We start from the raw sequence: 11542 nt of genomic DNA on the forward strand, positions 1-11542 counted from the left end.
AAAAAAGGTGTTTTTAATCAGATGCGCTGAAGTCCGCCGTTTTAGAGGAAACTACAATTTCTTGATAAAATGAAACCCTAAAATTTAGTTCATTTTAGTTTTTATTATTTATTGGTTAATTCCAACAGTCAGATTTACATTTATTAGATTTTCTAAGAGTTAATCGACTTCAATTGAACGGATTTTGATAGAATCTTCCGACACGAATCAGATTGTAAAAAGCATTTTTTCCAAATCGGCGAATAATAGAGCTTTTGACAAAAATACTCTTTTTACATAAAAACAATTTCCCTTAAAAATATGCACTCGATTTTCAACTCTTCCGAAGGGCGTAGAATTGCGGGGCTAAATATTTAGCCCAACAAAATCAACAACTCCGGGAAACGACGGAGTGTGACTTAACGCCTAAAATCACCCATAAGAAATTGAAAAACCCGTAAAAATATTTTTGGTTTATCTTAACAATTCCGTAGTTATATGCAAAAAAAAATATAACGAAGTTTAACTCCCATTTATTTAATAAAGAGGCGTTTGAGCGCTAAGTTTGTCATAAATATTTATTCAATTTTACGCCGTACAACATGCTGGTGAAGTTATGCGAACTAAGTTTGGGCCACTCTGTACAATGTAAATTTCCGTAGTTTTTCGATTGGAACCAGAAAGTACAAGAGCACCAACGACAAGAATCGAAAATGTTTTGCGTTCTGATAGTGGTAGCATTGCAACTCATTGCGGATTCTGTGCCTTGAATTAGGTTACGTCTAATAAGTTACTTGTCAAGATGGTTTTATAAGCAGTGATGTTTTTGTTTGTTCTTGTTATGTGTTAATTTTATTTAAGCAGATTATTTGGTAAATAATAATTAAATTTTGTACAGAACTGGTTGTTTGTGCGATTCGTATGGTCAGGAACATTTTTAATATTGATCATGATGAATGTCAGTGATGAAATTAGTTGGTATCATCCTAAGGTTACAAGGGAAGAGAGTGAAAAACTTCTATTGTCAGGTATATTATAATTATTAATTACCATTTTTATTATTCAGCCGTGTGGAGGCTGTAGTTCCTTATCTAGTTATTTGTTCGGGGAAGTCCTACTACAAGTCAATATTAGTATATCAGAATATTTTGATCAGGCTTATCTTATTTCTCTGATTTTCTGCCAATATCAAAATACTTATAGTAATTGCAGTTTCATTAAAATGGACATGTTTTAATTATTCTCCGTTTATTCGGTTGAATTTCTTGGAGAAAGTTTTATGAAATTCTTGAAAACTGGTTTATTTGGTTGGCTCTGATTTGGTTCTTCTGATAAACTAAATAATGTGACAACATTCCATTCGAGTTTAATTTCTGAGTTTTTTCTAATCATATTGAAAGTCCATCAAAGTCCGAGTGCAACACTTTGATCAGTCAAATAAATTATTTTTTACAGATCCCAAAAAAATCAATGGCCTCTTCATAGTAAGAGACAGTGTTTCTTCCCCCAGTGACTATGTTTTATCGGTGCTTTGCAATAATGAGGTACATAATTATCAAATACGCAGACACCAGGAGGATGCATTTTTCTCCATCAGTAAGAAGTTTGATTAAATTATTTAATTGTGTGTTCATACATTGAATTACTCTTTTAGACGAATTAGTCAAGTGTCATGGTTTAGAAAACCTCATAGACTTTTACAAGAAAAATACCCTCTCTGATGATGGTTTGGTTCTAACTGACCATATCAAAGGTACTCAACCTCCACCTGAAACGCGGCGATATGGTAGCACTAATTTACTCCACAGGTACGAATAAGGCAGAAAATTGATTACGTTGCTCTATATCTAAGTTTGCAACAACTCAAATAGTATTTGAGTTTTCAATAAATCATTGTATTTGACAAATACAATTATTTAGAGAATTATACATTTTCGTAATCTCAACAACGTGTAATCAAGCTTGTATTTATAAATACCCATGTTCATGGTATTTAAACACCAGTAAAACCCCTGCAAATAATTATTGCTACAATCACTGCATATTTCAATATCAACGTCGATTGGAGATTCATTACCAAAGTAAACTTTCTATTATCGGTTGTTATCTTGCACTTCTCGGTAGCTTTGAATGACTCAAACATTGAGAACGGGATATCACAAATAAATAATTATATCTAAAGGATTTTTCATTTAATGGCCAAGTACATATTTCAATAAATCTAATTATTAAATTAATTTTGATCAATTTCCAGAGCTACAGATGTAGGACATTACAGGGTGGTAACTGAGTTACTACAGTCGGGATACCTTGGATTTGACGCCAAGAACCAAGATGGGAAAACGGCTGCTCATCTTGCAGCTATAAATGGACAGAATACTATTTTAAGGGAGTTGATTTTTTACCAAGTGAATGTGAATTTTAGGGATGCCTCCGGCGTAACACCTTTACATGTAAGTGCATTTCAGTAAAAGAGCTTTTGTCATCGCAGATTAAACTTTCCTTTGTGTCTATTTGAATTCGAGCACTATCATCTAGAAAATTATCACACAAATGGCAATTATCTATTATTAAATTCCTTATTTTCGTAAATATCACATCATTGTGTACATTAGTTCATTTAGCGCAGCTGGCATACCAAATCAAGTCGCGTAATTAAATATAATACAAAGGTACAAAAACATGTGGTTATCTACAGTGTTACATATTCAGCAAAATTGCGACTTCAAGTTTCCTTAACACGTAAGAAACCGCTGAACTACTAATAAATAAAAACGGGGTTTTGATGAATATTTTGAGTAATTTCAACGCCCTGAAAAGTACAGTGTTTTAAATGAATTTTAGTACGCATGCAAATATAACCGACCAGATACTGTCAGTTTACTAGTCTCTTTGGGCAAAGCAAATCTCCAAGCCCGAAACACTGAAAATGGGGAAGTTCCCTTACATGTAGCAGCTAATGAGGGCCATATTGAGGTAATCAAAGTCCTACTCAGTTTAAATGCGCCAGTAAATCCCAGAACAAATAACAACATTGTTCCTGCTGAACTTGCCAGAAAAAAAGGACACATTGAATGTGCCGAATTCTTGGGTGAGGGTCGAATTGATTGCGTCAGTCGAATGAAGAACTAATCTTGATATAAATATACAGAATCCTATATATGTCCTACTCCTAAAACCAGCCGGCAGCGATTCTATCATGGGACATTAGATAGGCATGAAGCTGAAGAGAAAATTAAAAAATGTAATCCTCAAAGTGGCGTCTTCTTAGTCAGATATAGTGAGAGGAATAATGTTTATATTCTCACGCTTTTCCATGAAAAGGTTTGGAATTATATCATTAGAGAACAGGTGAGTTTACTTCGCGGCTTTGTACGTACGCATGCTGAGAGATAACTACGCTTAAAGATGTGCATTTTCATATTTAAGGTTTCTGCAGTTTCTGCTTATTATTCAGTACATTCTTATTAGTATCTGTCTTTCATGTACCGCTTTCTTCCCCGTTAAAGAAATATTTATACATTTTTTTCATTCATCCATTTATAGCTGATTCTATCGATTATTTTTGTGCAATGTGTATCAGATTTCGCCTCATAATAATTTTATTGCAGAGATCGACGCTTTGCTTAAATTAGTTTTGATCTTAATTTCTATTCGAATTAAGAAGATTCAATTTGTAAGTATATTTGTTAGATTTTTTGTATGAGTTTGGTTTTTTAAATTTTCGTGGAAATAGTGGTTTATTCTGTCTGAGTTTTGATAATTGATCATTGAATTCTTACCTGTACTGCTCGAATTTATGCATTAAACTATTTAATGTATAATAGGGAAATTTCATGTTCATTGACGATGGCCCGCTACTAAATTCATTAGAACATTTAGTGGAACATTATAGTACATTGCCAGATGGATTACCTACAGTATTGACACATCCTGTTCCACCACCGCCAAAACCTGATGCGCCTCCTGTGAGTTTTCCTCACTTGAAATTCCGTGAACAATTTCACGTTTTTTTTTCATATTAGATATCGACTTTAAAGAAAAACAAGCAACGCAATATAAGGCCAAAACTCAGAGTACCTCAGACGCCAGACGTCCCGAAAAATGATCTTAATAGTTCAAATGTTTTCCAAAACATCGTTTTTACTAGCGATATATGTTTAGCGAATAACAATAACATTCACAGAGAATCAGGAAATGAATTAATTCCTCCTGAAAGGTTGAAGCGTAGTATTTTGATTGGAGAGGGCGAGTTTGCCTCCGTCTTCGAAGGTAATTTAATGCGCAATTTTGACATCGGTACTAAGTAGTTGTCGATTTTTTAGGCCTATTTGTAAAGGAAAATGGTGAGGAACTTAGGGTGGCCATAAAAACTCTAAGAAATGAGCAAATGGAAAATAATAAGGAAAATTTCCGAAGAGAAGCGGAGGTGATGACAAATTTAAACCATCATTGCATAGTAAAGCTTTTAGGAATTTGCCTGGGGCCGCCTTTGCAGATGGTTCAAGAATTAGTTCCTTTAGGGTCGATTTTACAGTACATTGACTCTCACCAGAGTGAGATTAATCCTAATTTAGAGTTTAAAATTTGGGCCGCTCAAATTGCATGTGGTAAGTGTCCCGTTTATTGATAATATCCCTGCAGTAAAAAATATATATTTCTCATGCGTCTTAGGGATTCTTGTAAGTAGTATCTTTATTTTTATCATTTATCAAGTTACGTATGAAAAATCTGTCTTTAGGCATGAATTATCTTGAGGAAAACAGATTTGTCCACAGAGATTTAGCAGCAAGGAATATACTGCTATCCTCTAAGCTTCAAGCAAAGATAAGTGATTTTGGACTATCTAGGGCGCTAAATACAGACCCATATTACAGGCAAGTTTTTAAGTCTTTTGAGCCGGCGTTTATTTAGCCAGCATTTTCTCTCCAGTTCAATAACAGGAGGAAGGTGGCCCTTGAAATGGTACGCTCCAGAGTCTTACAATTATGGCCATTTCGATCATAAGAGCGATGTATGGAGTTTTGGAGTTACAATTTGGGAAATGTATTCCTTCGGTGCTTATCCATATGGAGATATCAAGGGCGCAGAGGTAGTCTTTTAGTTTATGAAAAAGTCCAGAGCTGCGTATAATGTTTTATCATGGTTTCAGGCAATTATACTGATTGATAAAGGACAAAGGCTACAAAAGCCGGAGGCTTGTCCTGAAAATGTTTATAACGAGATGTTAAAATGTTGGGCGTTTGACAAAGATGAACGTCCCACATTTAAAGAACTGTTTCAGTTCTTTCAATCTGACTCGGAATACATAAATCTGGGAGAACTAATAGCTGAAGCTAACCTACCTTAGATATCCGATGTGCCGTTTTATATTTACATTATGTTGATTTATACAGGGTGATTTTTATGCCAAGATTATTTAGATGTATAGGTACTAATGAATCAATCATTTATTATGATGACACAATTATATTTTTCCATTGTAGTATTTTTATCTACTATGTATATTTGCTAGACCAGCAGGTCTTTCCAATGTTTTTTTAAGAGATTTTATAAGTTGCAATTTTCTCACTTAGAGATTGTTACTTCTGCCATATAATAAATACTTTATTTATATATTGTTTTTTATTTATGTTTTACTACCTGAAGCATATCGTTCAACTCGACGTTCAATTTTCCTAATACTTATTAGGTAACTTTTCAACAAAAAAACCTGTTTGTAATCTATTTATTTCAATCACATTTTTCACTGAAGTCGGTCACATACAAAATTACATACCTCTTATTGGCACCAACCGGGAAGAAAATACATGTTTACCGGCATAGCGCTAATTAGTTTAACACTGTATTCACTAATTTTATTTAGTCAATGCAAGCCACTTAACTGACATGTTTTTCTACGAATTGGATGACCATTAAAATTAAGTGTTAAACTGTTCCTTAGATGATTACCAGGGACGCATCATCTTTCGTTCGTATGCTTTTTCTGCAGGTTTAAAGCTTTTGTTATGGTGGCATTCTGAAAAAATATACATTTGCCAAAGTTTAATAGAGTAGGCGCAGGAAGGTTGCTTTCGCTTAAGAAACCACATCCAGCCTGACGTTCATCTTCCTTCTTTGTTAATTATTGTCCAATGTAGGACTGTTAATAATATGCGAATGTTAATCTTGTGATTTGTCTTCCAGCCAAGGCCTGAATATTGGTAAAGTAGATGGGTAATGCGTTCCGGACTTATTTCCATTTTCGTCGTCTGCAGATCTTAAGGGATACGTCGCCATTATTATTGGCAGTTGCAGCTTCACTTCTTTTTGTAAGCCACTTGGTTCTACTATAAACTAAAAGTTTGCATTAGATGGAATTTTGAAATTGTAGGTGCTAACTTACGAATACATCATAATTAATCCTAATTAAATGGCACCCTCTTAAATTAGTAGGAGGCAGAGGCAGGATATAGAGTTGCTCGTTATCCCACTCATCTTTTTCTCCTGGTCGAATTTTCCCTCTGGTTAGAACCGCTAACTCTCGTTTCTCGGTTTGAACCGCTTTTCCTCTAGCCATGTACGTTATCGTTTCAGTTAGGGCAGCTTTTGTACTTTTTATTGTCAGCCTACTTCGGTTCGATACACTGGCCGACACACCTTGTGGCAAAATAACTAATAAAAAAAACCCTTAAAAACACTAATTGCGGAATTTTTACCTATACTTTCACCTGGAACGTATCCCCCTCTGTCCAAGGTAACTTTACAGATCACAGCTCCGGAGCCCACACAGCTAACACCGAATTTATGTTCTACTTCACATCTGAACGTTTCCTGTCCCGAAATTGTCTAAATTAGATAAGAGGGAACATAGAACAGATATATTAGAGAACATGCAGGGGAAGGCTATCTGTGGAAAGAAGTACATAAGCAAAGTGCGGGTTATTAACTAGATACAACAGATAAACATTTCACCTGATAGACACATCGATCAAAATACCCGTAACTCAGCCCAAAAGCTATAAAGAATCTAAAAGTGCAAATACGTTTTTGGTAGGGAATTGTGCAACTGAATTTGGTCAATTTTGCTTTACGTTTGAGAAATATTTAGAAAGTTTTTTTCAGAAACGATCCGTTTAGATTTTTTGATAAATTGCAGTAAGCAATAGAGAAGATAATGTCTGGAAACCACTAAAATTCGTGTGATGCGAAGATTGTTGAGCAAAATTCAATCTTGCGATTTTTTTGCAACGAATACTTCAAATTGCATAACACATCAGAACCATTCCTTGATTTGACTAAACAAACCTACTAACTACTTTCGTCTACTTTACATAGCCAACAACCGCCAATAAAAGGACGGAAACTCAGTCCATATCGTACCCATTCCGAAGCAAAACTTTATACAATCCTTTGGAAGTCTTACCCCTAAAATGGCAGGTTCTAAATTTAAATCTATTGGATTCATCACTATGAACACTTGTTGGTTTTTGTGGGTAAGTCCATTGGGTTCCCTGAGGGCCGTTTTGCAGTAGTACTGAACCCATCCATGCTTCCCCAAAAAGGTTGACGGTAGTCCTAAGGGTAGCCCTAGTTTGAATGGGAAGCTGTGAATTCCAGGTGAAAGAACTGATGGACCCTGACCTGGAATTTTCAATTTTTGCGGTGTTTTTCGCGGTTTTTAATTGTTTTTTTGTGCGAGTACCTACCAGGTTCCCCCAGTAATCTCATCCTGAAGTCGATGTAGTTTTCCTTATCGTACACCCTTTCTTGTCGTGGAGTTCGCACTCTGACTACACCTTCTCCTACTACATGAAAATGTAGACCTGCGGAAGAAAACAGTATTTATTTACACCGGACGGAAAATTGTACCCGCCAGTGGCGGCGCTAGTTTTATTTTCCGCTTGAGCGAAAAATTTTACATAGTCTGTTTTACAAAGTATTTTGTTTCCTTCTTTAACCGAATATAATGTCAACTATTTTTTAGTTATTGTTATTTAACATTCAAGCGTTGCAACGATTCATTTTTAGTAAGCACTTATAACGACATGTTTTTGTCAAACAAGAAGCTAACAGAGTTTGACAAAACCTTGCGTGTCCCAATATAAATTTACAATGCAAATATTATACGAGATTTTATCACTTTCGTAGAATAACGAACTAAATGTTACAAAAATATATTTCGCAACTGTGAACATTTTTTTAAACGTTATTATGTTGGAAACAAGTGCTGAATGAAATTCGCTACAACACTAGTATTGTAATAAAAACCAAACATATTTTTTGATTTGAATAATTCCTTTTACTAAACGAAACAAGATTTAAAATTTTTAAATTAACGAATAACATTATAAACATTGAAAAAAACTTTAATAAGGTAGCGAAATAATTGAATAATGAAATAGTTATTCACGCATAACATTAGAAGAGGCATTCTTCTATTATTACGCTTAGCAGCAAGCGAATCTATAACTCAAAAGCTATTTTTTTTGCAATATCTTTTCTAACAAACAAAATGCCCAAGTCAGTAAGCCTATCCTGACTCATAGTTGTTCTTAAATAATTTTTAATTCTCTTTAAAGTGCTGAAAGATCTTTCACAACTTGCCCTAGAAGATGGTACTGTCATTGCAATATTATATAGTTTATTCATTTCATGCAAGACTATACTAAAATCTTGCAAAAAAAGTGTGAGATCAGAAATTGTTTATTTTTAGATTGTTTCTGAGCAATTGGCATTGACTTTGTCTCGTTTTCAATTGAAACTATATCACAATGGTAATGGTTAGCTAAAAGCATTATAAACGCAAATACAATAGCAAAAATACAACGCAAAAGCAAATAAACGTTCCAAGTTAAAAAAATGAATTAAATGTACTAAATCATGTTTTTAAACCCCGCTTTTTTTTCTACAGCCCTTTTCCAGTTCTTGTAGCCTTCAGAAGCAAAACTTAAACTGCTGGTTCCGCCTTGTTTAAAGATAAATCTACATCTGAGAATGCTGTACTTAATCCAAGGATGCATGATATAATAACTGGACTTAAAACCACAAAGATCACAACCATACTGTTTTTTAGGAAAACTTGCTACGCCCGGCTGTCTTGAAAGTTCATGTAGCGATAGAGCCAAACCAATGACTTCTTTTTCCTCGATATGAAAATATTTGGCATTTGTCCTAGCAGGAAACAATTAGATTAGAAATTATTTAGATTAGAAAATAATTTATTAATATTAAGTACTTACTTAAAAATTTACTTTTCAATTCCCGAGCAACTCGGTATGTTTTCACGTTCACTATCATTATTGTCGAATATGATCTGATTTTTTTAAATTTGCAATTATTTATATCGCTATTTAAAGTGGTTGGGCGCTCGCCCAACCTCGCCCACCCCAAGAGCCGCCACTGTACCCTGCTGACTTGGGTTTTTGTATTTTTCAGGTATGATGATTATTATTATGTTTGATTAATTAACATTTTAAAGGTCATTCATGTTTCAAGGAAGCTTTGCTTGGAAATGCAAATTCGGTTTGCTAATTTGCGTCCTACACTCTCTGTTTCATCGAACATATGCCATACGCATTACGGATGCTTTTAATTCCTGTACATTTTTCTGTAATTATTGCTGCGGAAAATTGCGTCCCTATTACGTAATCTGTGGTTGATTTGTCCTTTCGTTTGTCTGTTTAATATTTTGGAAGAAGAAATTTGGTCCAAAACCGGTTCTAAGTAGGGCATCTTCTGCTTCTAACTGCCCATGACCCCAAAATGAGAAAGATTTACCATTTTAATCCACTTTGGCGCAAGAACGATGATTTGTTTTACCACGTATCGTTCGAGACGTAACAACATGAATAATGTTGTGGAGTTAGACCGATATTAAACTCCTCTAAACAAATATGTACATTTTATTTACGAACATCTTTGCTATTTGGGGCCACAGAACGTGAATAGCACTTTAACAGAATTAGTTCATAGAAATCCGAATGTTTAACATTTTCTGATTAATCTTGATTGTCGACTTCGCGGTAATTGCTTTGCTTAAAAGACTCGACAAGATTCTGCATAAAGGAATGTGGATTTTTTATTGATGGCTGTCAGCACTTGTCCAATAATTGCTCTAGAAGAAGTAGGTTAGCGAAATTTCTATAAATCTTCTGGTAATTCATGAAGGGAGATTTGTACAGATTTCGCTGCCTACCTTCTTCTCTGGCTCGAATGCGAGCGTCCGATGTAAATATTGCAGACTATTCAAACAACTTTCTTTGTTCATGTATATCTAATTTTAATATCATAGTTTTGACTCGCTAAATTTTCCGCTTTTTATATTGGCTTTCATGAATCCTTTTTTACTGCAAAACCCTTCGCAATTAGTTGACTCCAATTAGTCACGTTGATGTACTGTTGAATAGTGTTTTTGTTATATTTATCACAATTATAATTTAGGCAAGCAATTAAAAGCAAAAGTTAAATATTAATGATAATGGACTAAATAATAATAAACACAAGGCAGCTTCCCTGTAAGTTAAACGCTGCCACAGCATTGAGTGAGCTCAACGGGCAATTAGTGCAGTAACCTTTAAGGCCTTTGCTAAGACTATAGATTATTTTACTGTGCTAGTTGTGAATATCTGCATTATCTTCCTCATGTTGATTTGAATTTTCATATACTTTCAAGGGAAACATTTCCATTTAATTCACATGGACAATGTGAAATAATTCATTACTACAGACGAAATATCCACGTGAAAATTCGTATGGTTTAAAGCGTCAACTTTCGACGATCAGTGCATTTATCAACATTACCAAATAAGGCCAAAGGTACCTAAGAATAGTATAAGCACGTACCTAAGGCAGGTGTGTCATCTTGTAGTTCGATAAGGACCCTACCCGATAAAAACTGCCCGGGGAAGTACAGTAAGGACGTGTTATCAAACAAAATGAGGAATTTCAAAAGTTTTCTCGGCATTTTTCATCTAGTTAGTCACACTTTAGTACAGAACCACCGATATGGCGGGTTCACCATAACCGAACTGGCTGCCACAAGAGTACGCCTATAATGCTTACTTAATTCAAGCGAAGGTGAGGGAATTCCAAGGCTGTACAGGTGTGTATTCGCGACTGAAATCTTCAACCAAATTCATTTCTTTGATGGTTTATGGGAATACTTGATGGAAAACAGTACCGTCTTTAAGTAGAAGCCGATGTCTCTACATCACCTTCTTCGCTTCTCTTCAACTACGTCCCACAATCTAATTAGAAGTACAGTTAGTTTAAAAAACCTGCTGGTTTTGCCGGCAACTGTACGGATTTCGTCTTGACGTTTCGGTTGCACAAATGGCTAGCATCTTCAGAGGAGTGTTCGCTTCAATCAGTTCAGTGTATGCAATTGATAAAGACAGCCTAATAAGTTATTTTCATAGCTATTTTGCTCTGAAACAATCACTGTTTTTCCACTTGGATTTTACCTAAAAACCTTGCTTTGGCTCATAGTATACGTACTTTGTCATTAGTTTGGCAAGCCGCAGCCTGAATCATTACTGAGAACCATATTTAACCTTTAAATGTCGCGATATCCTGAATGAAC

General features: G+C 34.9%; 2 protein-coding genes across 4 annotated transcripts; one reads left to right on the forward strand and one right to left on the reverse strand.

The window, feature by feature from the left end:
• Window positions 1–759: 759 nt before the first annotated feature.
• LOC109532913 (tyrosine-protein kinase Shark) lies at window positions 760–5595 on the forward strand. Of its 2 annotated transcripts, XM_019898051.2 has the most exons (12): window positions 760–1007; window positions 1435–1575; window positions 1634–1787; window positions 2234–2432; window positions 2824–3070; window positions 3131–3330; window positions 3807–3947; window positions 4005–4251; window positions 4305–4589; window positions 4721–4856; window positions 4912–5071; window positions 5132–5595. In XM_019898051.2, the coding sequence occupies exons 1-12, from the start codon at window positions 929–931 to the stop codon at window positions 5327–5329; spliced, it is 2187 nt and encodes a 728-aa protein (XP_019753610.2). In that variant the 5' UTR covers window positions 760–928; the 3' UTR covers window positions 5330–5595. The 2 variants fall into 2 exon arrangements, with proteins under 2 accessions (XP_019753610.2, XP_019753611.1); XM_019898052.2 differs by lacking the exons at window positions 760–1007; window positions 1435–1575; window positions 1634–1787 and adding an exon at window positions 2063–2182.
• Window positions 5596–5691: 96 nt separating this feature from the next.
• Window positions 5692–11028, reverse strand: LOC125503273 (arrestin domain-containing protein 4-like). 2 transcript variants are annotated; one of them, XM_048663336.1, is made up of 6 exons: window positions 10804–11028; window positions 7668–7784; window positions 7385–7602; window positions 6678–6807; window positions 6365–6618; window positions 5692–6315 (listed from the first exon to the last, which is right to left on the reverse strand). In XM_048663336.1, exons 1-6 carry the CDS (start codon window positions 10922–10924, stop codon window positions 6142–6144), a joined length of 1014 nt encoding a protein of 337 aa, XP_048519293.1. In that variant the 5' UTR covers window positions 10925–11028; the 3' UTR covers window positions 5692–6141. The 2 variants fall into 2 exon arrangements, with proteins under 2 accessions (XP_048519293.1, XP_048519294.1); XM_048663337.1 differs by having other exon boundaries at window positions 6678–6792; window positions 10804–11026.
• Window positions 11029–11542: the final 514 nt, after the last annotated feature.

This window comes from Dendroctonus ponderosae, unplaced genomic scaffold, assembly GCF_020466585.1.
Source record: "Dendroctonus ponderosae isolate FM_Combo_2020 unplaced genomic scaffold, Dpon_F_20191213v2 Dpon_F_20191213_161, whole genome shotgun sequence".
In the NCBI taxonomy this organism is placed as follows: domain Eukaryota; kingdom Metazoa; phylum Arthropoda; class Insecta; order Coleoptera; family Curculionidae; genus Dendroctonus; species Dendroctonus ponderosae.

Coding starts and splice junctions, on each gene's coding strand:
- LOC109532913 (XM_019898051.2), top strand. CDS start 929: ATGATGAATGTCAGTGATGAAATTAGTTGGTATCATCCTAAGGTTACA. Junction 1,576..1,633: donor GGATGCATTTTTCTCCATCA/GTAAGAAGTTTG, acceptor TTACTCTTTTAG/ACGAATTAGTCAAGTGTCAT. Junction 4,590..4,720: donor GGCCGCTCAAATTGCATGTG/GTAAGTGTCCCG, acceptor ATCTGTCTTTAG/GCATGAATTATCTTGAGGAA.
- LOC125503273 (XM_048663336.1), bottom strand. CDS start 10,924: ATGCCGAGAAAACTTTTGAAATTCCTCATTTTGTTTGATAACACGTCC. Junction 6,808..7,384: donor TAGAACCTGCCATTTTAGGG/GTAAGACTTCCA, acceptor TATCTAATTTAG/ACAATTTCGGGACAGGAAAC. Junction 6,316..6,364: donor GGATTAATTATGATGTATTC/GTAAGTTAGCAC, acceptor GCAAACTTTTAG/TTTATAGTAGAACCAAGTGG.